The 27,204-nt window shown below is 38.4% G+C and overlaps 1 protein-coding gene and 1 pseudogene across 3 annotated transcripts; one reads left to right on the top strand and one right to left on the bottom strand.

Annotated features, from left to right (window-relative positions):
- Positions 1-5,078: 5,078 nt before the first annotated feature.
- Mtfmt (mitochondrial methionyl-tRNA formyltransferase) lies at positions 5,079-26,172 on the bottom strand. 3 transcript variants are annotated; one of them, XM_047542120.1, is made up of 9 exons: positions 25,896-26,172; positions 23,299-23,508; positions 20,880-21,002; positions 18,931-19,033; positions 17,759-17,834; positions 13,681-13,772; positions 8,377-8,455; positions 7,337-7,419; positions 5,079-5,504 (listed from the first exon to the last, which is right to left on the bottom strand). In XM_047542120.1, exons 1-9 carry the CDS (start codon positions 26,114-26,116, stop codon positions 5,313-5,315), a joined length of 1,179 nt encoding a protein of 392 aa, XP_047398076.1. In that variant the 5' UTR covers positions 26,117-26,172; the 3' UTR covers positions 5,079-5,312. The 3 variants fall into 3 exon arrangements, with proteins under 3 accessions (XP_047398076.1, XP_047398077.1, XP_047398078.1); XM_047542121.1 differs by having other exon boundaries at positions 23,398-23,508; XM_047542122.1 differs by lacking the exon at positions 23,299-23,508.
- Positions 16,631-17,038, top strand: LOC124978072 (60S ribosomal protein L34-like; annotated as a pseudogene).
- Positions 26,173-27,204: the final 1,032 nt, after the last annotated feature.

Below are 27,204 nucleotides of genomic sequence, written 5' to 3'. Positions count from 1 at the left end.
TGGGTTTCTATTTGGCTCTCTGTAAGCCCAGTGCACTTTAGCCATATCAGCTGCTTGAAGGGCCCCAATACCTCCTGATGCCTTAGGCCTCTGGACTTTTGTATATACTTTTCCCTCCACCTAGGGTGCCTCCCTCCATTGGACCCATTAAAGTGAATACTCCTTTTTTGCCCCCAGAAAACCAGGGTCTGTAAAAAGTGATGGAGAAACACAACATTTGATTTTTTCAGACTAATACCAATTATTAGCATCGTTTTAAAGCTTCTCAGGGCACAACTGACTGTAGTGTTACATACCAAATTATGCTGAACCCCCAATCTGAAAATGAATGCTGTTTCCTCATGGCCAGACCAATTCTGTGTCAGATGTATGCTGCACTGGGTGTAGGACCAGCATGGAGTGGATATTCTGGAACTGCCTGAGAAGGATGCTGACATGGCTATTCTATAGCTTGCAACCTAGAGACCTTATCAAACAAATTATATGCAGTTATTTGTAATTAACAATTTATTAGTTGTCATCTGGGAGTTAAGAAACTTGAGTTCTATCCTTGGACAAAGGTTTGGTTTTCTTCTCTGTAAAAGGTTGGGGTAAATTATCTCTTAAGTTCTTTCCAATTCTAAGATTTTAGATTCTATAAATTTATGAGAGAAATATTAAACAATATTCCCCCCACACACTCTTGGTGATGATGGTGGTGGGGATTGAACTCAGGGCATGCTAGGCAAACTCTACCACTGAGCCACATCCCTTGCCCTTATAATTATTCTCAAGGGCTCATTTTTTTGCTCAGAAACATTTTTATTTCCTGAACCAAATGAAGAATAAAATCCTTTAAAATGAAATCTACTGTAGTCTTCAGATTTCGAATTCTGATGTTATCACTAACTGTTGCAGGAACCCTATTTCATCATCTTGAAGATGAAATTTTGGATACTAGATTCTTGCCTGCTCTAAAATGCTTTTCGTCCCATTGGTGTGAAGGCATCCCCACAAGCTGTTGCTGCCACCCAGAGGAGAAAATATTGTTGCAAAGAAGAGATTACACAGTGGCACACTCCTGTAATTCCAGCAGCTCAGGAGGCTGAGGCAGGAAGATTGCAAGTTCAAAGCCAGCCTCAGCAAAAAGTGAGGTGCTAAGCAACTCACTGAGACCTTGTCTCTAAATAAAATACAAAATAGGGCTGGGGATGTGGCACAGTGGTACAGTTCCGCTGAGTTCAATCCCCAGTACCCAAAAAAAAAAAAAAAAAAAAAAAATTATTTGAGGAATGTAAGAAAATGCAGACTCCAATACCTAGAGATTCTGATTTAAGGTTTGGAGTAGAGCCCAAGAATCTGCTCCAGGTGACTCTGGTTCAAATAAGAAATCCTGCTCAATCACATTGGGTTGTGGTTTCTAAAGGAGCCTGAAAAAAGAATAGATCATATTGTTTCCTGAGGCCTACTTGGGATGTTCATTGTTTATTTCTTTTTTGTGGTATTGGGGATTGAACTCAGGGCCTCACACACACACACTAGGCAAGCAATCCACCTCTGAGCTACTTCCCGACATTAAGATGGCATTTCCATACCTGGTGTTTATACTATAGTTCCAGGATGGGCTTGAGGATTCCTGATTGGGAAACTGCATTCTATATGATGGATCTCATCCTCAAGATTTCAAATGCATGAAAGGTATTTCATTTAGTTCCAAGTAGTACAACCATGTCAGTCATGATGACCAACTTCCACATTCCCCTCCTCTGCAATAAGCTGTTTGTTTGTGGTGCTGGGGATTTAACTCAGGGCCTTGTGCTTATGAAGCAAGCACTCTACCAACTGAGCTATATCCCCAGCCCATGAGCTGTATTTTATGCAGTGTGAAATTAGTGGTCTGGGGGGTAAGGCTTGACTCAACTCAGATTGATGAAGAACTAGAAGTGGTCTGATACAAAGGTTCTACGGGGCAAGGGGAATGGTAATTCACAAAACAATCTAATAGGCTTCACCAGAATGTGCAGTGGCAGGCTGGAGACCATTAACCAGTAAGTAGTAAGAGATCGGAACCATGAAGAGAACACACATGCCATCAGGGGAACTAGGGGGAACAGAGGGGTAGGGGAGGGACAAGGTAAGCAAAGCCAACCCCACAACTGCCTTACTCCAAGTGGCTTTCTAGTCTTTGCCTCCTTGCAGTTATAGCAGTTACTCACTGCTGTAATAACTGTTATACCACTCCCACCCCATCTTAAAGATGTATTAAGACACATTCTTTGCAACAAATAGCTAAAATTCATACTTCAAGATTCTTGGATTCATCAGATATGAAGGTTGGAGGATATTCTTTGTGATTCCTTCTAGCATTTTAGAGGTGTTTCCCTTGCACCTCTAGAATGGGGGAATGGGACAGGTAGTAAATTCATTAGGTGAATTCATTAGGAAAGACTGGACAAATGGAGTCAGTCTTTCCTGGGTCATAGCTTTGGCAATGAGTGGTGCCTTCAGTGAGGTTTCCCCACTCCTTGTGGCAGTGTCTGAGTAGGCACTCTACCATAGTTTGGATTTGGAAATCCAAACTATGGTAATCCAAAGGCCCATGCCTTAAATGCTTGGTCCCCAGCCTATGGCACTAGTGGGTGATGGTAGAACCTTGAGGAGGTGGGGCTTACTTGGAGGAAGCTATGTCACTGGGAGCATGCCCTTGGAGGGGGTATTGGTATCCCACCCTATTTCTCTTCCTCTCTACTTCCTGGCCTCCATGAGGTGAAGTTTTCGCTATGTACAATCCCACCATGATGTGCCATGCTGCCACAGAACGAAAAGCAATGAACCAACTGACCATGAACTGAGACCTCTGAAACCATGAAACAAAATAAAATTTCCCTCCTTATAAATTGAGTTTTTTGTCACAGTGACAGAAAGCTAGCCAACACACCTCCTTGCCGAAAACACTCAGGAACTCCCAGAGGACACTGACCTTCATTCTTTATGAACTCCCTAATATGAGCATAGTGCCTGCAGGGAGTAAGTGCCTAATACATTTTAACTGAGAAACAGAATTTTTTTTTTTTTTTTCACACGGTTTCTCACTGTTTTCTAAATTGCTGAGGCTGGCCTTTAACTTGTAATCCTCCTGCCTCAGCTTCCCCAGTTGCTGGGAGTGTAATGCTGGGATTACAGGTGTTTACCACTGACAAGTAACTTGTTAGAGATAAAAGGGCTAATAAGTGGCAGGGCCTAAACTCTATAAAGACCTAAAACCCAAGTTCACTGACTTCCACAGGAAAAATCTTTCCAAATTTCCATCCATGCTTACAACTGCTGTTGTGTTTCAGATCTTCCTGTTTTTAACAGATCTTCCTGCCCAGGTCTCATCCTCAATCTCTCTTCCACACCACTACCAAAGTTAACTTTCCAAAATGCAAATCTGTTCATGTCACTCACAAATTAAGCCTATCACATATAAGACAAGGCCCCAAACTCTTAAGTTTTCAGTCCCTATTTGGCCTCAGCTTGCTTTCCAATCTCATCTATATCACTTTATTCCATTCATGTCAGTTCTTGCAATTTTTCAAAACAGTGCTCTGTCCTTACGTGTTGAACATACCATTTGGTTTCCCTCCATGATCCACTATTAGCTTTTCCCTAGCCAGTTATACATATGTACATAAGTATATAACTAGCTCATACATGCAAGAAAATGTATAACAAATGTATGATTTCAAGAATGATAATAAAAGAGCAATCATGCTTCCATTATCCAGTCAAAGACTCACATTAGTACCAAAGCCCCTGTAAGATAGTGCTCTTTAAAGTCTCTGCACATGCTAGGATACCCTTCCAGATCTCACTCTGCATAGTGAACCTCAGTTTTACCTCCACAGAAAGTCCCCTGAGGGACACTTAGTGTTTCAGCATTTAAAACTGTATTACATTTACTTACATGTTTGCCTCCCCAGTGGATTAAAGTGGATTAAAGTTAGATATTATTTAATCTCTGGCAACCAGCACAGAGACTAGTTATACTGCAAATGTTCAATTAATAGGATGTCACCACCCAGTTTGCCTGGGAGAGTCCGGGCTTTTGTCTGTTGTGCTGCAGTACTTTTAATAAGTGCTTCCTTTCACTCATGAAAGTGTCATAATTTAGATAACCAATCATATGATCAACTTATCAACAAATTCTATTGAATGAATTTGAATGAACAGATTAATCAGTGAATGGAGAAAAACTTTAACTGATAGAAACAAGGCAGAAAAAGCTGACATGTGAAGATTCTCAAATAAAAACCCAATAGCAGGTCACTGCACCTGCATCTCCTTTGGAAGTGTTTGCCTTTCCTGGAGACAGAGAAGATGGTTTTGGAAAACAGATGCTCAGTAACCTTTACTTCAAACCAGTTGAAAAATGTTAGCATCTTCCTACTTCAAGAAAACAATGATATAAAATGTGAATTTAGCCAGGCACAGGGGTGCACATCTGTAATCTGGTTACCTGTGAGGCTAAGGCAGACAAATTAAAAGTTCAAGGTCAGCCTGGCTACTTAGCAAGACCCTGTCTCAAAATAAAATAAAAGGGGCTGGGGCTGGGGCTCAGTGGTAGAAGCACTGGGTGAGGCACTGGGTTCAATCCTCAGCACTACATTAAAAAAAAATGAAAGAAAAAAAGGGTATTATGTCCATATACAACTAAAACAATTTTAAAAAATAAATAAAATAAAAAAGGGTTGGGGTTGTAGATCAGTGGTAGACTGCTTGCCTAGCATGCATAAGATATAAGGCCCTGGGCTTGATCCCTAGTATCACACACACTCACAAAAGTGAATTTATAGTATAAATGAACAAGGCAAAGGTTATTAAGTATTATCTAGGTTTGCTACTTGATGAGACCTAGATGAAAGTGGAATTTAAAGAGCTGATTTTTGCTACTTAATGAAATTTAGAAATGAAGATTAAATATTCCTAGCAATATAGTCCATAGGGACACACCATGTAAAAAATTCAGTAGATGTGCTATTTTTAAAAGAACAGTTCTTCAGAATATATACATACGAGTCAGTTGCCCTTGCTCATGGGGAAATATACATCTCCTGAAGTCTAACATTATAAATACAAAATTTATTTAAACTTCTTTTGTTATTCAAGTAGAAAAAGCTGCTTTTAAGTATTATTACACAAAAAACGTGGAAAGAGAGGCAGTCCATCTTTTTGATAATAATCTTCCTCCAACAGTCTCATCTTCTCTGAAAGTCAAGATAATTCCTTGTAAATAAGGCTTTTAATAAATTACAAATATGCAATAGGTTCTTGTCCACCTTCTTCCTAATTACTTAATGCACTGTTGCATAGCAACAATTTTTTTCCGGCTTCTTCTTTGTTGGAAGTCTGAGTGTCTGAAATCTGCAATGGTTTGGTTGAACTTGGAAATTTTTCTGGTACCATGGGTGCAAATATCCATTGAAGAAATCGGTAGCTGTTAACGTTTTCTTAAGCTTTACTGATCGAACACCAATCCAGCCATCCTGAAGGGCAAAGGATAAGTAGTGACTAGGCAGGTGGTGGCAAAACTGGAAAACTAAGTAAATTTTAGGTTATGATAACTTTTATAATGAAAACAAACCAACAAACCTACTAAATGTATAGCTGCAAATAACACCATACTAATTCGTTTACTTCAAAAGTTTATTACCATGGAGAGATAACAAACTTACAGACCTGTCTCAAAAAAAAAGTAAAAAGGAGGCAACCCTTATTGGGTCCCCTCTTGCTCTGTGGGAGCTCTCTTTTCTGTTCCTTTGAATAAATCTTACTCTTTTTTGCTCAAAAAAAGGGGGGTGGTGACTGGGGATATAGCTCAGTGGTAAAATGCCCCCGAGTTCAGTACCCATTACCAAAAACAAATCCCATTTTAGGAGTAGAAACTGATTCCCACACAGGTGGATGATTTTTCCCCCAAGGTAACACAACTGGTAAGACTCAAAATCCCATGTTCTGACAGTCTATTTCTTCCACGAGAGCAAACTGTGATCACGGACTACATATATACATAACTCAGACAAGTATGTCAAAACATATTTTCAACACTGTTCCAGGAGAGGCTAAAGAGAGATGAAGAGAGGTTGATGGAAGACTTCTGTATCTATAGTTTGGGTGGATCAGATCAATCTATCACACATTTTAAGCATCCCTTCTTTTTTTATTATTATTTTTTGGGGGGGTACTGGAGATTGAACTCAGGTACTTGACCACTGAGCCACAACCCCAGCCCTATTTTGTATTTTATTTAGAGAAAGGGTCTCATTGAGTTGCTTAGGCCTCTTGCTTTTGCTGAGGCTGGCTTTGAATTTGTGGTCCTTCTGCCTCAGCCTCCTGAGCTGCTGGGATTATAGGTGTGTGCCACCATGCCTGGCTTTTTAAAATTACTTTTTATTGGTGCATAATAATTATACAGAATAGTGGGTTTCATTGTTGCATGTTTGTACATGCACATGACATAATTTGATCAATTTAAATCTCTAGTATCTCCCTTTCCAACTCCAAGTCTCCTTCCAACTGATTTCCCTTCTATTTTCATGAGATGCCCTTTTTTTTCTTTTCTTTCTAGCTTCCACAGAGAAAACACAGGATCCTTGACTTTTTTGAGTATGGTTTATATGGCTGAATAAAACTCTATTTGTGTGTGTGTGTGTGTGTGTGTGTGTGTGTATGTGTATCACATTCTTTTTATCCATTCATCTATTAAAGCACATCTAAGGCCCCCTTCTTGAGTGTGTAACATCTTACATAATTACCATACTATAGAAAATACTGAACACTTTTCAGGGAACACACGATTATCTTAAAAAATAATGGTTCGAGGTGGGCATGGTGGCAGTCTGTAAATCCGAACAAGTAGGGATGCTAAGGCAGGATGATCCCAAGTTCTAGGACAGTCTCAGCAACTCAGCAAGGGCCTATGCAACTTAGCAAGACCCTGTCTCAGAATAAAAAATAAAAATAAAAAACACCATGGGTTCAATCCCCAGTACCAAATAAATACATAAACAAATTAATTTAATTTAAAAATAAATAATAAAGAGAGCTGGAAGAGTGGCCCTGGATTCAATCCCAGTACTAGGGAAAAAAAGAAAGCCATCATTATGGAATCTTCTTGATTGAGTAATAATAATGCCTTGGTAAACTTCATTGCTTTCAAAAATTTATGCTAGAGATTTTACTATTTCTTAAGAAAATTAAACTATTTGTTCAATCTGTTTGGTAAGCAGTTAAGCGAAATCCTACGTAAGATGATAAATGACAGAAACATAAATTCAGTAAAATAAATATGATAAATTGAAACCAAAAGAAAACATACCTTGCAACAAACTAGCAGTATTTGTGACTGTTTGTGGTATACTACTGATCCTGGAATAAGAGTCTGTTTTGTTAGTTTTGCATCTGAAGAATGGAAAAGAAAAAAAAAAAGATATGAGAAACAAAGACAGTGTATAAATAATTATACAACTTCTTGGTACTTTTTAAAAATAAAAAAACACCTTGGGAGGCAGTACTAATACTGGAGAGGACACATTTCCTAATGCCCTGGCTTTGTAATCTAAAACCTATGATGGAGCTACGGTATTCTGTGCACATTAAAAACCCAAAGAGGGGCTGGGGTTGTGGCTCAGTGGTACAGCACCTGCCTAGCATGTGTGAGGCACTGGGTTCAATCCTCAGCACCACATAAAAATACATGAATAAAATAAAGGTCTACCAACATCTAAAAAAAATATTAAAAAAAAAAAGTTTCCTATAAAAATAAGAAGCTTCAAGTCCTTTACTCAGTTTCCTGGCAATCATCTAAAAGTTCTGTGTTGTCATTTTGGAGGAATCAGTACCCACCAGTGGAGAGATTACAGGATGCTTAGGATTTAAACTGGCCCTTCCATTCCCACCCAAATAAGTCCCAATTCTTAGGTTCCTGGAGAGCACCAACTACCTCTAGATTAGACCAGAGAAGACACTGATGGGCCTCAGAACAGAACTGTGGTCTGAAATGCTACACCCTGGCCAAGATTCTCACTGAGCTGCCCATATATTTTCATTATGATATTCACCAGAATGAAATTAATCAAGTAGTTTTGCAGCCCTGGAAAACCTTAATGTAGGAAATCACACAGCTTAAAAGGGAGAGGAACTCTGCTCTACTTTCCAGGTTCTTGTGATGAGAAAATACATGTGAATGGACACTACAAAGAATATGACAATAAGGAAATGTAAAGTTCATTACTGAACGGAAACAAACAATAAGAATCCTCATTTTTAATAAGTGCGACCTGTGCTAAAAACTGACACATTTTCAAATAGATTAGAAGTGAAAAACATCTTCCACATTAGCAATCCAAAAGTTGGTACCAGCAAGGATTGAACTGTTAACTTCTACCAAATCCAGAAGTTTAACGGTGTTCTCCATCCAGAGTGTCTGCAACGGAATCTGAAATTAAAAGGGGGGAGGGAGGGAGGGAGGGAGGGAGGGGGAGGGAGAGGGAGAGAGAGAGAGAGAGAGAGAGAGAGAGAGAGAAGAAAAAAAATTAAAGGAATGATAAATAAATACACTCAACCTCCAAACTTGCTGCAACTACAGTTTTATGTTAATCTAGTCTGATTTTTCTCCTACATACAGAGGAATCTGGGACTCAAGTCACTAAATTATATGGAACAGAACATAAATGCAACTCTTTACATCAGTCTTTGCAATTAAACATTTATGCTCACTATGAAAGATGCAAACATTATAGCATTTGTTAAAAAAATTTAGAGTGATGGTATTCTGTAATTTTTATCCCTGTAGGTAACCACTGTTAATAGTCTGATGTGTTTCCCTGTATTTTCTACATATGTTACCATTACAAAAATCTAAAACATACTCTTTTACAAGTAACTTTGTTCATCAGCACATACTGATCTATTTCACCCTGCATCTGCAACACAATATCCCATTTTATGTGTGTAACATAATGTATACAACCACTACCTTTATGATGAATATTTCAGTTATTCCTAATTTTAAATTATAAAATGCAATAAAAATCCCTACTGATATATCTTTGAGCACTTATATATTTCTGCAGAATAGTTTGGTTTCTTTTTGGTGGTGCTAGGGATCAAACCCAGGCATTTGTGCATAGGAGGCACTTTGATTTTATCATATAGCTATCTCTTCAGCTCCAATATTTTTGGTTTGGGGTTTGTTTTTCTTTTGTTTTGATACCAGGGATTGAATTCAGGGGTGATTAACCACTGAGTCACATCCCCAGCCCTTTAAATTAATTAATTAATTAGAGACAGGGTCTTACTAAGTGGCTTAGGGCTGCTCTAAGTTGCCGAGGCTGGCTTTGACCTGAATTCTTCTGTGCCAGCCTCCAGAGTCACTGAGTTTTTTGTTTTGCTTTGTTTTTTTTTTTTTTTTTTTTTTGGGTACTGGGGATCGAACCCAGGGCCTAGTGCTTACAAGGCAAGCACTCTACCGACTGAGCTATCTCCCCAGCCCCTGCTTTGTTTTTTTTTTTTTTAAGTGGAGAGCTTGGGTTAAAGAACATCAACATTTTCTTGTTAAACTGCCTTATAAGTGAACAACAACAACAACAACAAAATGATAATCAACTGCTGTTTGGATCAATGAGGCTGAGAAGTTGTCAATGTATTTACTTATATTTTCATTTTTAATTTATTTTTAGTTTTTTAGTTGTAGATGGACACAATACCTTTGTCTTATTTATTTTTATGTGGTGCTGAGGATTGAATCTAGTGCCTCACACACGCAAGGCAAGTACTCTACCACTGAACCACAATCCAGCCCACTTTCTTATATTTTTAATTATTTCTCTATAAACTACCTATTTATGCCCTTAACCCATATTTTAAAAAATTGGGTTGTTCATCATTTACAAAAACCTATTACATATTTAGAGAATAAGCCTTTTAATTCTTGTACGTGTTAATGAATTTTCCCAGTTTGTTGGCTTGAGTCTTAAGGACTTTTTTTGTGTGTGTGTGCATAAGTTTATTTTTATTAAGTCATATTTATCAAGTCTCTCATGACTTCAGTAGTTCATATAAAGTTTAAAAAGGCCCACCTATACTTAAAAGTTATTAAATGTTTAAAATTATTCAACTGCTTTTTTCCTGGTCCTTGTGGTTTAATTTTTTACATGTAACTACTTGACCCATCTAGATTTTTATCTTGATTTAAAAAAATTTTTTTTTAATTGTAGATGGACACAATACCTTTGTCTTATTTATTTTTATGTGGTGCTGAGGATCAAACCCAGTGCTTCACACATGCTAGGCAAGTGCTCTACCACTGAGCCACAACCCCAGCCCCTTCATTTTTATTATTGAGGTAAAAAACAAACAATATGAATTCTACTCTATTATAACAAATTTTAGGTATACAGTAGTGTTCTTAACTATATATGGACTGTTGTACAACAGTTATTTTGATTTTAAAAGGTAGGATTTGAGGGTTTCCCCTGACAATGGCTAGCCAATTGCTCCAATGCTATTGACTAAATAATCCATCTCACCCTTGCCTCAAATGCCATCTTTATCACTTTATGTATACCTGATATCCTAGAATTTGATTGAAATATGTTAATAAAAATTAATACATAACAGGAAATAAGTTCTCTTAATTTTCTGAACTGGATACATTTATTTTCAGATTGTAGTTCAATCCTCTATTTCAGATGTAGAAAGTGAAGCTCAGACCCTGCACCTAATAGAAGAAAAAGTAGGTCCAAATCTTCATCATGTCAGCTTAGGACCAGACTTTCTTAACATGACTCCCAAAGCACAAGAAATTAAAGCAGGAATCAATAATTGGGATAGATTCAAACTAAAAAGCTTTTTATCGGCAAAGGAAACAATCAACAATGTGAAGAGAGCGCCTACACACACTTTGCCACACACACTAAAGATATAGCACTAATCTCCAGAATCTATAAAGAACTCAAAAAACTTTACACCAAGAATACGAATAACCCAATCAATAAGTGGGCCAAGGAAATGAGCAGACACTTCACAGAAGATCTACAAACAATCAACAGATATATGAAAAAATGTTCAACATCTCTAGTAATAAGAGAAATGCAAATCTAAACTATCCTAAGATTCCATTTCACCCCAGTTAGAATGGTTATTATCAAGAATACAAGCAACAACAGGTATTGGCGAGGATGTGGAGCAAAATGTACACTCACACATTGCTGGTGGGGTTGCAAATTAGTGCAGCCACACTGGAAAGCAGTGAGGAGATTGCTTAGAAAACTTGGAATGGAACCACCATTTGGCCCAGCTATCCCACTCCTTGGTTTATACCCAAAGGACTTAAAATCAACATACTACAGTGATGCAGCCACATCACTGTTCATAGCTGCTCAATTCACAACAGCTAGATTGTGGAACCAACCTAGAGGCCCTTCAATTGATGAATGGATAAAGAAACTGTGTTATTCAGTCATAAAGAAGAATAAAATTATGACATTTGCAAGTAAATGGATGCAGATGGAGAATATCATGCTAAGTGAGATAAGCCAATCCCAAAAAACCAAAGGCTGAATGATCTCTTTGATAAGCAAATGATGATACATAACAGGGGGTTGGGGGTGGGAGGGAGGTAAGAGTGGAGGAAGGATGGATTGTAAAGAGGAAAAAGGGGGGTGGGGACGGGATGGAGAGAAGAAAACATAACAGAATGAGACAAACATTATTACCCTATGTACATGTATGATTACATAAATGGTGCGACTCTATTTCGTGTACAACCAGAGAAACAACCGCTGTACCCATTTGTGTACAATGAATCAAAATAAATAAATTAAAAAAAAATGAAAGTGAAGCTCAGAGAAATGTAGTTGTTTTCCAAAGCAGCAGTATCAGAAAGGGATTCTGTGTTCTGTCAGTTCAGTATCCCCTGCCCCCTTTTTTTAGACAGGCAGAGGAGTTTGAGGCTGGCCTAGAACTCACAATCCTCCAGCTCAGCTCTCAGTGCTCTTTTTATGACATCCCTTAAAAATGACATCTAACTTTCAGAACAGTTTGTCATAAGGATTTAAAATTAAATCAAATAAATAAATTTGAAGAAAAAGTTCACGGGTGTTCACAACCCTATTTAAGTTATACCATGGTACAATATCCTCTTCTAAAACTTGCTGGCTCATTTTTCTTTTGCCTACTCTCAATAAAAGGTATGAAACAAATTGATTTTCATGTGTGTAATTTTTTTCTTTCCAAAGAGTAAATATATTTTTGAAATGTGCTATTTTATTAATTACTTATTATAATAAACATGCTAGGCACACACTTAGAACACATAGTTCCTGCTCATCAGAGTGTTGCAAAAAAGAAGAGGGACAGTCAGAACATAATCATTTCAGTGTCCACTATCATTATTGCTTGCATGGATTGAAACCCACATAGTTTATCCCCTTTGCCAGCTGATCATTGTCCCATTATCAATATCTCTAGTACCCTGGCACATTGCCTGATAATGAACATGCCTTCAATACATACTTTATTTAATGAATAAATCAATAGCAGTTATCACTTAATGAGTACCTATTCTGTACCAGACACTGTACAAGATGCTTTATATATATATGTATCAATCAGACCTAATTCTCTGATACAAATAAAGCTGAGGTGAAATAACTTCCCCAAGTCTACAAAATTAGGAAGTAGCATAGACAAGATGGAACACAGCTCTGTCTACCTCTAAAGTCCATGTTCTCCGGTACCATTCTGCAGAGGCCAGAAAAAGCACAGGATTTTAAAGTCAGATGGGTTTTGTTCCAATCTCATTGACTCTCACTAACTAGCAATATGACCTTGAGCAACACTCAATAACAATTCATTGAATCCTCTATCTACTCTAAGCCTCAATTTCTTCAACTTTAAAATGAGATATTAATAAGTACAAAATGAAGTTGTGATTCTCTCACTGAAGAACCTGGCATGTCAGATACCCAATGGTAGTTCCTCATTTTACCCAAAATTAATATCAGAGGTAGTCCATTAAAAACCACACACTAGGTAGACCCAGAATTTAAATAATACAAATGGTCACTGAAAGAAAGAAAGAAAGAAGAAAGAAAAAGAAAAAGAAAAAAAGAAAGAAAGAAAAAGAAAAGAAAAGGAAGGAAAGAAAGAAGGAAGGAAGGAGGGAAGGAAGGAAGGGAAAGAAAGAAAAAAGAAAGCAACAAAATTTGTCAGGAAACTGAGAATTTAACTTGGATGTTTTACTAAGCTTTGACATTACAATTCCTCTTTGTGTGTCATATGCACAAATCAATGATTTAAGAATCTGATTGTAAAAAATTGGCCAGAGGGAGAAAGGCATACTAGAAAACATTGGTTTAGGAGTTAGAAGACTCAAATCATCATTTAGTAACTAAGCGCTCCTACATTAGTCAACTAGTTTTCATTCCCCTTGTCTGTGAAATGAAATGATACAACTTGGTTATAAGAAACCGCAAAACATATTTAAAAGTGCTTTGTGGATGCTAATGCCTCTATCGGAACTTAAATAATATCTAAAAAATAAATTTCAGGTTGTAGGTTTAGTTTATAAGATTCATTTTTAAATAAAAATATTCAGAAAGAAAGTTACATACAAATAAACCCAATTAGGTAAAATTGCAACCTGACTTCTCAACTTACTATATTTCCAATGGCACGATAAAGTCTGAATATTTGCTCTGAAGTTTGTTCTTCCCATTTTATACAGCTGGTACCAGCAGAAATCTTAGGAGCTATAAGGTAAAGCCAAGAGCAAGAAAGAACATCAGGTTTAATATTCATGAATTAGTAAATATTGATGCTGAATAACAACTGCTTTTGTGTGTTCAAAATTTACCACAATATGAAGTAAAAATAAATAAACCAAATAAAGCACCAAAACATGAGTGAACTAATTTATAATGTGGGAGTAGAAAAGGCTCTTCTAACTAGGACTCAAAGTCCAAAAGCAGTTAGTGATTTTTTTAAAATATGTATTTTAGTTGTAGGTGGACACAATACCTTTATTTATTTATTTTTATGTGGTGCTGAGGGTCAAACCCAGGGCCCCACATGTGCTAGGCAAGTGCTATCACAGTGAGCCACAACCCCAGCCCCTAATGATGCTTTTTTAATAAGAAAAAGAAATGCCATAAGTTAAATCAAAAAACAAATGACAAGGCTGAAGACACAGCATAGTGGGAAAATGAGCATATGCAATAACAAACTGAGAGAATCTGTAGTTTATATCACAGAGGGCTAATTTATTATATAAAGTACTTCTAAAAACTGAGAAGAAAAAGACTGAAACCCTGACTGAAAAAAAGGGCCAAAGGTAATGATACCTCTCAAAAAAAGAAAATGCAAATAGTTCTTACACATATATGAAAAGATCTTTTACCCAGCAACTCAAGAAGCTAAGGCTGGAGGATCGCCAAAACCAGGCTCTGCAACTTAGTGAGGCCCTAATCAATTTAGCAAGACCCTGTCTCAAAATAAAAAATAAAAAGGGCTGGAGTTCAGTGGTAAAGCACCCCTAGGTTCAATGCTCAGCACTCCCCTCAAAAAAAAAAAAAAAAAAAAAAAAAAGAGATTCTCATCTTCTCATCATTACTCATAGGAATAAAGGACATTAAACTACTCCAAGATACAATTTCTGAACTATTAGATTAGGAAGTACAAAGTACATTAAGTTATTCAGAGTAGTAGTATTTAAACAGTAGAAGACTAGATGCAACCCAAATGCCCTTCAATAAGAACTCTGCTGAATATATTATGATATAGCCACACAATAGAGAACTATGTTGCCATAAAAAAGAAAGAGGCAAGCTGTGGAAGTTATGGATGTAGCTCAGTGGTTGAGCACTTGCCTAGCAAGAACAAGGTCCTGGGTTTAACCATCCCCACCTCAAAAAAAAAAAAAAAAAGAAAGGAAAATCTCTTAATAGATAGTGGTCTCTACAATACAGTTTTGAGTAAAAAGAAAAAAGGAAAACAACAAAATAACATATACATTTTTGCTTATTTTGACAGAAGTAAACACTGGAAGACTGTCAGAAATTTTCTTTACACTGGAAAGATCTGGTAGTCACCATTCCAACCAATGATCAACTATTTAAAAAAATAGTTCTCTGCAGATGGACGGATATAGGTTTGGATGAGATAGAGATAAAAGTGGAACTTCTGAGCAAACTTTTCTAAATGGTTTAACTTTTTATTCTTTTTTGCCCCCAGTACTGGGAATTGAAACCAGGGGTGCTCTACCACTGGGCTACATCCACAGCCCTTTTTATTTTGTATTTTGAGACAAAGTCTTGTTTAGTTGACGAGTTTGGCCTCAAACCTGCCATCCTACTGCCTTAGTCTCTGGCACTAGGATTACATTAGTATATGGCACTGGGCCAGGCCTAGCTGATTTAATTTTTGAACATGAAAATGTTTAATATTTTCAAAAATCAAAATTTAATCACAAAGAGAAGTAAAACATCTCCTAAAATTGAAAACAGACTGAAATGAACAAACCTAACTATGTGTCAAAGTAGGTAATAAAACTACATAGAAAAAAACAATTATCTCCAGCAAGTCCTGAACACAGTAATTTGACTGCATATGTTAGTAGGATATATTCTAAGGACGAAGGAAAAATTGTTAAGAAATCTTAAATCTTAGTGATTGTATTGTTTCAGTATTATAATACTGAAACTATTGCATGTATAGCAAATAAATAGGATTACTTGCACAGTGCTAAAGTATGACCCCAGAGATTATTTGCTAATTGCAGAAGAAAAAATACATCTACATTGGAAAGATCCAGTGGTCACTATTCTAATCAACAATTAAACTTAGCTTCTCTAAGTTTTCCCTTAGCTTTGATGCAACCTGGTATCATGGCTTACAAAAGTGATACCTAAGGTTGGAGAGGACAAAATAAAGACTTTGTTGAATATATTCTTTTAAATAGTTTTAACTTCTGAATCAGGTGTATGTTTTACATATTCAAAAATTAAATTATAAAGAAAAATAAAAAGCAATGCCTAAACTAAAGCAAACATACTGAAATACAGTATCATCTATGAAATACTCTTTTTTAAAAACTTCAAACCTGAGTCTAGTTAAACCTTTAGAACTTTTAATTTATGCAAAATATAAGGATAGAAAATAAACTATATTGGAAGGAAACAAATCAGATAATTGACTTGGTCTCTTCAAGTACTTAATGATATAATGGGAGAAAATAGTGGAGAAATTCTTTTATGTTATTTACTTATTTTTGGTACCAGGGCTTGAATCCAGAGGAGCTTAACCACTGAGCTACATTCCTAGCCCCCTTTTTTTTTTTTTTAAATTTTGAGACAGCATCTCACTAAGTTGCTTAGGCCCTTGTTAAGCTGCTAAAGCTGGTTTTATACTTGGAATCCTCCTGCCTCAGCCTCCTGAGCTGCTGGGATTATAGGTGTGTGCCACTGTGCCCAGCTTGGAGAAATTATTTTGAAGAGACAAAAGAGATAATAACAACCAATAACTGGATCCTAGGTTTTTTAATTAAAAAAAAAAATTTCCCCTGGTTTAATCCAGAGCACTGCAAAAACAAAAAAATTGCTCTTCCGGGGATGGTGTCTAGAGGCACTCAGAATGGTCCGGCATTTGACATACCGTCGTAGGCTTTCCTACAATACAGCCTCTAACAAAACTAGGCTGTCTCGAACCCCTGGTAATAGAATCATGTACCTTTATACAAAGAAGGTTGGGAAAACACCAAAACATGCATGTGGTGTGTGCCCAGGCAGACTTCGAAGGGTTCGTGCTGTGAGACCCAAAGTCCTTATAAGATTGTCTAAAACAAAAAAAACATATCAGCAGGGCCTATGGTGGTTCCATGTGTGCTAAATGTGTCCGTGACAGGATCAAGCATGCTTTCCTTATTGAGGAACAGAAAATCGTTGTGAAAGTGTTGAAGGCACAAGCACAGAGTCAGAAAGCCAAATAAAAAAATGAAGCTTCTTTGAATAATAAAAAGTCAAAAGGCTTAAAAAATTACATTTATTTGATTAGGGGCGAAATAGGAATGCAATTGGGGAAAACAGTCTTGAAAATGGGTTCCCTGGATCCTGATTAAAAAGACAAACAAACAGTTATAAAATCCTTAGATAATGAGGAAAATTTAAGCATGAACAGAATATTGGATGCTACTGGGAAATTATTTTTCTTAGGAAATGCATGGTAAAATACTTAGAGATGAAATGTCATTTTTCACACTTGCAAACGAATAAGCAAACTTTAAAATACATACACTAAATATACACCCAGAAAATATGGTCATACATTAATAATTTATTGGGATAAATTGATATTCATCATTCTAGTCTTTTTATTTATCTCTGCATTTAATATTTTTCAAAATAAAATGGAAAAAGTTGGGGCTAGAATTGTGGCTTAGTGGTAGAGTGCTTGCCTGGCATATGTGAGGCCCTGGGTTCAATCCTTAGCACCACATAAAAATAAATGAATAAAATAAAAGGTTCACGGACAACTAAAAAAATAAAACGGAAAAAGTTGAATCCTTCATGATGCTAAGAGGGAGAGATGGAGCTTACCAACCGTTCTTTGGAAAAGAACATGTAAGTGGACACTCACCCTTGTCAAAATTAAAGGAAAAGTACAGCAAAGAAGTCAGTGTTCAGATGCCATCAGGACAAACAAAACCTTATGCAAGATGTGGAGTCGCTGCAGTCTCACTCACCTTGTGTCACTCCCTCAGCTGGCTGCTGCTTTCCATTTTTCAGACTTTCAGGCAAATTTTTCAAAACTGAAATAAGCTACAAAGAGAACACATGATATATTCAAGATGCACAGAAGAGCAAAGCAGATCAGCATCATATACCTACAATGTTAGTTCAGTGGCTAAAGGCAGTAAATTGGCTTAAGCTGTGAGGATGCAAGTTGACTTAGTGGAGTCTGTGTATGGCACTAATTTGTTTCCAGAGAATTTTGGGCTTTCCCTGGCTGTGCAAGATCTCAGCATAAGAACAATCTGTGCTCAGCTATCTATATTCTCACCCCACAGAAAACAGTTGTGCTCTCAGAAAAAGAATGTACTCTGGAGTCACAGTTCTGCGTCTAAAGCCCACGTCTACCACCTACTAGTTGTCTCACTGTGCAAAAGTTATTTAACTTGTCTGTGGTCTTCAATGTCATAATCCATCAAACAATCAATAGTAACTGTGCAAAGGTTTCTTGGCGGGGGGGCGTGTGGACAAACAGGACATCTAAAACAGTTTTGGCACATGAGTCCATGCTCAATAAATGGCAGCCACTATTATCAGATCATTTCCAAGGGAGTACCAAAATAGGGAGTAACATCTATAGTTGTGAAAAATTTTTTTCTATTGTATAAAATTAGCTACTTCAATGAAACATGTGAATTTAGTCACTAAGCATTTATCTAGACCTATGGTTAGCAGACTGAACAAGTTACACAAATAAAGATCATATGCAGGTAGGGTGGCCAGTAGAATTTCAATGCATATAGATACAAAAGACTACAACCCAGGGCAGAAGTGAGAGAAAAACTGAGTTACTTAGGAAATGATTGTCAGTTCACTCTGACAGGCAGGCAAGGTACACACATGAGAGGAAGGAGAAGGGACGTGGGCAGAATAGTGTAAAGGCCTCAGGTCATGGATGATCATCTGTTTTATTTGAAAGCCTTTATTAAAAACCCACTCTGTGCAAATTCTCAAAAATTTTGTGAGACCATAAATACTAGGTTACTTTTTAGGAAGCAAGGCATAGAAAACATTCATTTTTTAAAATGAAGCTTAAAATTATAATCATAAAAGTTGTCCTTCCCTCAGAACCACTTGGGAGACCTACTGAATAAGTGAAAAGCAGAGGAATATAGGAGAACTATACCATGTTGGCTCCCAGTCTTGACAACACTCCTTCTAGTTCCTTTGCAGTGCTCTTGGGTGGCACAGAGATGGTCTCCTGCTTGAGAATTGGGCCTACATCAAACCTAGGGAAAAATTGAAAGTAGATAATGTGATTATTATTTTTTAAGATCAATATATCTGTCTACATAGCACAAACATAGTTTATTGCAGGCTACAAATTTGACTGTCGGACATTAGTAAGATAGAAACGTTGGCTTAAAAGGAGAGCAAAACATGGTCTATACTTAGATTTTTTTTTTTTTTTTTTTTTTTTTTGGTACTGGGGATTGAACTCAGGGGCACTCAACCATTGAGCTGCATCCCCAGCCCTGTTTTGTATTTTATTTAGAGACAGGGTCTCATGGAGAAGCTTAGTGCCTCGTCATTGCTGAGGCTGGCTTTGAACTCTCAATCCTCCTGTCTCAGCCTCCAGAGTCGCTGGGATTACAGGCAGGCACCACCACGCACGGCCTACACTTATATTTTAAACTATTTTTTTCCTGAAGAAAAAAGTTTACAGTTGCATGCCAGGTTAAGTTGCAATTACAATTAATTCTACCAGTAATAAACAATATGAAAAATCACTATCTGTATAAAGACAGCAAAGGTAAAGTATTTTCCAAGTAAGGACAATTAGAAAATTCATAATTATTTCTATCTCTCCTTCCTCAAAGGATTCGAGCTTGCCTGGATCAGTCAATGGTGGTTATAGGAAGATGCAAGTATTTCTACATTCCCACAAGCCTTACATTTTACAAGTTTTGTAAACACTGGCTATAGGTTTTCAATAAAAATGTACCTTATTTAAAAGTTTTAACTTCAAGACTCTGTTAATTATTTTTGTTTTTGTTGTTTGTTTTTGAGATAGGTTCTTGCTGGATTGCCCAGGTTGGCCTGGAACTGCTGGGTTCAAGCAGTTCTCCAGCCTGTCTCTTTAAGAGCTGGGACAATAGGCACATGCCAATGTACCTGGTAAGCCAATGAGATGTTTTGTTGTTGTTGTTGTTTTAAATATTTTTTTAGTTGACGATGGACCTTTATTTTATTTATTTATATGTGGTGCTGAGAATTGAACCTAAGGCCTCACACATGCTAGGCAAGCACTCTACCACTGAGCCACAATCCTAGCCAAAGCCAATGAGTTTTAATAAAATATTCTGGAAAACTATAAACATTCACAAAAACAGAGTGAACGGTCTAAAGAATCATCACACACAAATCACGTGATTTTAGAATCATCAGTTTTTCCACTCTTGTTTCATCTACTGCCTCCCTTTTTTCTTGAAATTAAATTCCTGATATAATGTTATTCTTGTGAACTTGTAAATTATTCATTTCTATGGTGAAATCAGGTGGTAAGAGGCAAAGGCTTAATAAATGTTTCAAATAATTTTAAATAACTATTTCTACAATGTAGGTATGATAGAAAAAAATGTTTAAGACAACTGTATCACATATTAGCATGTAACAGTATATTCTTACTTCAGACTTAAAAACTATTTTTTACCATAATTTGGAAACAAAGACCAACAGAACTGATTCAAAGTAACTTTAAAAAATCCACCTCTTGGGGCTGGGCTCAGTCAGTAGAGTGCTTGCCTTGTAAGCACAAGGCCCTGGGTTCGATCCCCAGCACTCAAAAAAAAAAAAAAAAAAAAAAAAAAAATCCATCTCTTGTTTACATAATGTCTTTTATAGAAATCCAGGTGTTCATAATTTATTTCAACTAACAAAATAACAATTTCACAAGGACTTTGAAGGCTTATGTTAGAAACCAGGAAACAACAGAAAGGATATAAAAGCAAGGAAGCGCTCTGGAAGTTACAGAATTTAGTGAGCACTGTCCATTTACCCATTCACTCAGGCCCCCAAAAGACTGGTATCAACATTTACAATCACAAAAATCTCAGGAAAAAATATATGTTCTACCTTTTAGGTCTAATTTGCATAATTGTTACTCCAGTAACCGAGTCTCCATGAAGCACAGTATGGATTATAGGGGCTGGACCACGCCATCTTGGGAGGCAACTGGGATGGACATTCAATATGCCACTGAATTAGAAAATGCAGAAATTAGTAAGTCAGTGGGCTTTATTATTTAGTTACGATTACCTAAACTAATATAATACTTCCATCATTAAGCTTTCCCAGAAATTAAAAAAGACCAGAGAGCTAAATCTAGTCTTGTATCACCTAAAAGAGTAAGTCAGAGGTCAATTCACTGTCTTACCATAAGAAACCAATGAAGTTTAATTAAAAATGGTGCAAAAACAACCATTCATTATTCCAAAGTGTTCTATAATAGCTTGTGATATCTGGGAGTTTTAAAATAAAATTTTAAAATACATTTATCACAATGTGAGAAGAACCCCTCAAACCCTATTGTGTCATAGACACAAAAAATTATATTGACAGTTTTATCATTTGTTTATAGAATGCCTAAAGCAAGCTTTCAAAATTCCCAGTTCACCTTTACTGTTTATCCCAATACACCTCCCATGCACTGATGAGTAATTCAAATATTTTACTAATCTGTCATTGGTTTGTCTCTGTCAGCATAAGCATACACTTGAAAGAGTGTGTATGCGTGTGTGTGTGAGAGAGAAAACCTTATATTCTATGTCCTACTGTGCAGCCTGGTCCCACCCATCCAACAAGTATCCACTGGGTACAATCTGTGTGCAGGCGCTGTTCTAAGTGCTAGCGCTAGCTAGGGGTATAAGTAACAGAAACGGAAAAAACAAAAAACAAAAAACTCCTACCCCTAGGGAGCTTATATGCAAAGAATGGAGGATAAACAATAAAAGAAAATGCTATGTTTAAAGTTTGCCAGACAGTGCTGATGTCTAGGGAGAAAAATAAAGTGAGAAAGGGAAAGAAGTACTGGATGGGAGTTCACAGTTTTTTTTTGTTTTGTTTTGTTTTGGTGGGGGGAGGGTGGTGGGGAGTAGTACTGGGGATTAAATCCAGGGCCTTGCTCATGCACTTTTACACTGAGTTAAATCCCTGGTTCTTTTAACTTTCTGAGACAGGAGCTCACTAAGTTGCCCAGCTGGCTTCAAACTTGTGATCTTGCCTCAGCTTCCCAAGCAGCTGAGATTATAGGTATGCACCACTATGCATGGCTTACAAGTTCAATAGTGATCTAAGAAAAGTTTTACCAATGAGAAGACACTTGGGCAAAGAAATGAAGGGGTAAGGGAATAAGCCATGCAGATAGTCATGAGTTGCTTAACCAAGGGGTTATGTCTTGAGAAATGCACTGTGAGGTGATTTTGTTTAGTGAAAATTAGGGAGTGTACTCACACAAACAGATGGCTACGACATCACTAGACAATAAAACTCATGGGCAGCTGTCAAATATGCTGCCATTGACTCAAATGTTATATGGCACATGACTGTTACACAGGAGAAAAGCTTTCTTGGCAGATGGAACAATAAATACAAAGATCTTAAAGAAGTAAAGGATCAGCAAATTCAAAGCACAATAAGGAAGCCAATATGGCTAGAATACAGTGAGCCAGAGGAACAGTCCTAGGTGAGGTTAGATAGCCGGAGGGGACTAAAACATACAGGTGCTCATAAGCCAACAAAAGAATTTTGTCTTTTATTGTGAATGAAATGCTCAGAGGATTTGGAGCAAAATGACATGATCTGACTTGTGCTTTTAAAGGATCACTTTGCTGGGTTGGTAAAAGACAGGGCCAAGGATAAAAACCGAGATCACACGGGGGGGGGGGGGGGGGGGGGGGGGGGGGGGGGGGGGGGGGGGGGGGGGGGGGGGCGGCTACTGCAGTAATGGAGGAAAGTGCAAGTATGAGATGATTCTGAAGGCAGAGCCAATAGAACCTGATGGACTGGATGCAGGGCAGGAGATAAATCAAGAATGACTCAGGCCCAACCAACTAGAAGGACAGAGGTGCATTTACTGAGACGATTCTGAAAGGTTTTGGGAATCTTGAACATAGTTGCCTATCAGACATCAGAGCAGAGGTAGAGAGAATGGAATGGGTATTAGAGGCCTGGAGTTCTGGGAAAGAGTTGTTCTGGAGGGACAAATTTGGGAGTTGTGCACATATGTAGAGAATTTTTTTTTCAGTACCTGGGAATGAACCAAGAATTTTGGGCATGCTAAGCAAGAACTCTAACACTGAGCTACATCTCCAGTTATATAAATGGAATTTAAATGAGGGTGGATTAAAGCCTGTTGAGAGTGATAAGGAACTTAATACATTTCAACAATTCATGCCACAAGTATAATTAGAGTTCAAATTATCAAATTTTAAATACCAGGTCCTTTTATAAAGACCAAAGTCTGTATACTGTATTTCCTTGTAAATAAACTTACTAGGGAAATTTAAGAATAAGAGCCTCACTCAAAAGTCGGCCAAAGGAAGCCACTACTCCCACATCATATTCTCCAGAGCCCACATCTGGCCACTCGTACACAGGAAGCTGAGACTGCACAGCATACTGCTTCACTGGAAATCCTTTTGGTGACGGCGAAGGCACTGTCACTACCTCCAGTTTTTCAATTAACTCTTCCTCTTTGTTTTCCCTAAATTAAAACAAAATAGAGAAAAATGTGAGAGCTCTAGGGCCATGGCTCAAGGCTAAGGTACTTCACATACTGTTTTTGTTTGTTTTTATTAATCTCATGAAGCATTTAGGGCTAAATGATTAAAATGAGTACAATCAAGAGACCAAATTTTTACTTTTCTTATTTAATTTTATTCATTTTAAAGATCCACATGTGGCTACTGGCTACCATTTAGAAAGCATCATTTTATAGATTTCCTGGACACAGAAACATACAATTGGGATATTATACTTACTGTTCTGCATTTTGCTTTTTACCCCTAACAATGCTATATGTGCTATTATGTCTTTTTTTTTTTTTAATGGGTTAAACAGTCACAAGTTTGTATATGCTCTGAATATGCCTAAAATAAGAAATTGGAAGCAGTGGCTGTCTCTGGAGAGGAGAATTGGAAGTTGGGACACAGAGGAAGGAAAAGCCTTTTTGTTGTGCATCCTTTTAATCTACAGTTTTATACCATAACCATATGCGATTCAAATAACACAACACTTGTTTTTTGTTTCTGCAGTGCTAGGGTCAAACCCAGGGCCTTGAGTACTCTATAGACAAGCACTCTACCAATAAGTGGTATCCCCAGTCCTTAAAAATTTTTTTTAAATTTAGTTTTAATTGAATTTAATTTAGAAGATAAGGAAGTACTGGGCACTGAACCCAGGTGCACTTTATCACTGAACTACATCCCCAACACTTTTTTTAAAAATTTTATTTTGAGATAGGATCTTATTAATTTTCCAAGACCAGCCTCAAATTTGTGGTCCTCTTACCACAGTCTCCCCTTGGCATTGCAGGCATGTAGCACTGCATCAGATCCCCAAAGAACAAATTTTAAAAAACAAAATACATCACATGAACATCATTTTATGGTATCACATCTAGTACTACCTCATTCTTCTTACCTGCTACAGATTATTCCAGTGTATTTACATTCATTCATTTATGGGTGCTGGGGTTCAAATACAGAGCTTCATACATACAAGTTTCTACCACTGAACTACACCCCAGCCTACAGGGGCTGTATGTCAATTTATTAAACAGGCATGCACATGTTGATGAGTTAAGAGAAAAGGAATATGTACCAGGGCACTAAAAACAAAGCATACAGACAGGTGTGGAGGCACATGCTTGTAATCCCAGTGTTTCAGAACGCTGAGGCAAGAAGGCAACAGGATCAATGACAGCCTGGGCAAATTAGCAAGACCCTGTCTCAAAATAAAAACTAAGTGGGGGTGGGGCAGGTAGCTCAGGGGTATAGTGTTCCTGGGTTAAATTCCCAATACCATGCCATCCCCCACCCACCCATCCCCCCCCCCAAAAAAAAGCAAACTTAGGAGTAATGGAGCTGTCAAGTGAAGCATCATCAGAGGGTCAGCATGAAATGCATGTGGCAATATGGGAAACAAGAGAACGGTGTGCAAAGAGAACATGGTGTGAAAGGTGTCCCAGGGGTGTGTGGAGGGAGGAATACAATAAACCAGGGATTCTATGAGGAAGTGAGATACAGAAATGAGATAGGGGTGGGGATATCAGGAAAAAAACAGAATGAAGAATACACAAGTTGGGGAAAGAAAGGAGAGCAGTATATGTGTTATTGCCACCACGCACCATAAAGTTTCAGAGAAGGATGAATTTCAAACAATTTCTTTCCCCCAGTAAATAAGATTTATTAAACATCATACATCCTAAATATACTCCTAAGAATTCTAATTTATAAATGTTTTCGTTTAAAAAATTTGTTCAGGGAATATGTCCTCGTTTCAGCCCCTGAAAAGTGGATCCTGCTGTGTACTAGGTGGACCAGGGGTCAGAAGGAACGAGATGCAGGTGCACAAAAGGGTGTCAAGCCTGGGTTTAAAAAAAAAAAAAAAAAAAAAAAAAAAAAAAAAAAGGATTAGAGACTACAAATTACGTGGCTGGGAGGTAGCAGGAAGATTAAGAGGGGAGAACTCTTAAGTCAGAACTGGTTTGGGTTCCAATCAGCTCAGCTCATGACCTTGGGCATTGCTTAACCTCCCTGAGTTCGGTTTCCGCACACCCAACACCGGCAAGGAGGCGGTAGGCCAGGTCGTAGGTGCTGCAGACAAAGCAGCACCACCGGCTTGGCACCGCCCGGCGCTTGGAAAACCGACGGGGCGGGGAGTTGGGGGGTAGACCGGACGGCACTGGGCGCCCAAAGCCAGACCGGCGGGTGTGGTGCACCTTCCCGGCGCGCCGACACGCTGAGATCTGGGCCCATGCCAACGGGGTGCTGCTGCTTTCCACCAAGAGGAGTCCAAACCACTCCGAAGAGGTCGCACACGCTCAGAAGGGCGCCTTCAGCGCCAGGCCCCCAGCCCCGGCCCGGGTACCTGGCGGCGTTCAGCGCCCGCAACGTCTCCTGGGCGAACTGGTCTGTACCGAAGAAAAGTACACGCCAGGGCGGCTTCTCGCGGACTCGGGTGTCCCGGCCGTCCTCCCCGCCGAGGGACCCGCGGAGCCTGGCTAGAGCCCGCCACTGGAAGCTCAGGCTTCCGCCCGCAACGCCACGGCCCAACCCCAGTCTCCAGCAGCACCGCACCAAGACCCTCATAGCCTCTGCCCGCAGCGGCCCACCCGGCGCAGGCGCGTCGGGGGAACAGCGCTCACTCGTAGGGCGGGGCCTGAAGGGAACCCGTTGGGCTGGGCACGCAAGCGTCTGGGGGTGGAGGCGTGGCCGGTCTGTGTTGGAGCTGACCAAAGAATTTGCAGGTTCCATCGTTGCATTTACATGCACTATTTAGCCATATCCCAAAGTAAGTCTTGGGAACAAAACATGTGCTTCCAGACAATGAAACCTTACTTATTTATGTAATGAAGTATCATTTTCTTAACCAGTATAGCTAATATTTACTGAATACTATGTAAACTATTTTATGTCCATTATTTCAGTTAATCCTCACATTATACGTCTGAGGTGGTTATTTTACATTTTTCTGAACAGAAACTAAGGCTCAGTGAAATTAAGGACTTACTAGTGCCTAAGGTTTTACTAATCTGCACAGCTAGTAAATGGCAGAGCAGGGCTAGGACCCTTGTTCCTATAGCTCCAAAGCCTGTGATCCTAACCATTTGGACTTCACAGTAATCCTACGTCTGGATTTTGCACCTGAGAAAACAGTCTTGTCAACTTGCCCATAGGCACCTTCATGAGTTGAAGACTCCTTCCACCACCCCCCAACCACCCCTGAAACTGGGAATTGAATCCAGGGCACTCTACCACTGAACTACATCCCAAGCCCTTTTATTTATTTTTAAATTTTGATACAGGGTCTCACTAAGTTGCTCAGCTGGCCTTGAACTTGGATTCTCCTGCTTTATCCTCTTCAGCTGCTGGAATTACAGGTGTGCACTACTAGGCCAGCTGAAGGCTCCCTCACACACAGATGGATTCTATAAAGGAGATTCTAGGGAAAATGGGCTGGGAAAGACCTGAAGACCTCTGAGGACCGTTGGGGCTGACATTCTGTGTTTCCTGGCCTGTACTGCAGCCTTCTCAAAAATGGTCACACGTTCATGAAGATGACTCTGATTGTAGAGCACTGCCATGTTCCACCCTTGTCTTATTCTCACTGCCTTGCCCATCACATAGTCTTAAACCTAGTAACCCTGAACCAGACCTTTTTCTGCACACCCCTGCTC

Source organism: Sciurus carolinensis, chromosome 2 (assembly GCF_902686445.1).
Source record: "Sciurus carolinensis chromosome 2, mSciCar1.2, whole genome shotgun sequence".
Classification (NCBI taxonomy): domain Eukaryota; kingdom Metazoa; phylum Chordata; class Mammalia; order Rodentia; family Sciuridae; genus Sciurus; species Sciurus carolinensis.
This window is presented reverse-complemented; position numbering and strand designations above follow the sequence as displayed.

Coding starts and splice junctions, on each gene's coding strand:
- Mtfmt (XM_047542120.1), bottom strand. CDS start 26,116: ATGAGGGTCTTGGTGCGGTGCTGCTGGAGACTGGGGTTGGGCCGTGGC. Junction 13,773..17,758: donor AGCTGAGGGAGTGACACAAG/GTGAGTGAGACT, acceptor TTTACCTTATAG/CTCCTAAGATTTCTGCTGGT. Junction 8,456..13,680: donor ATCGTGCCATTGGAAATATA/GTAAGTTGAGAA, acceptor TTTTAATTTCAG/ATTCCGTTGCAGACACTCTG.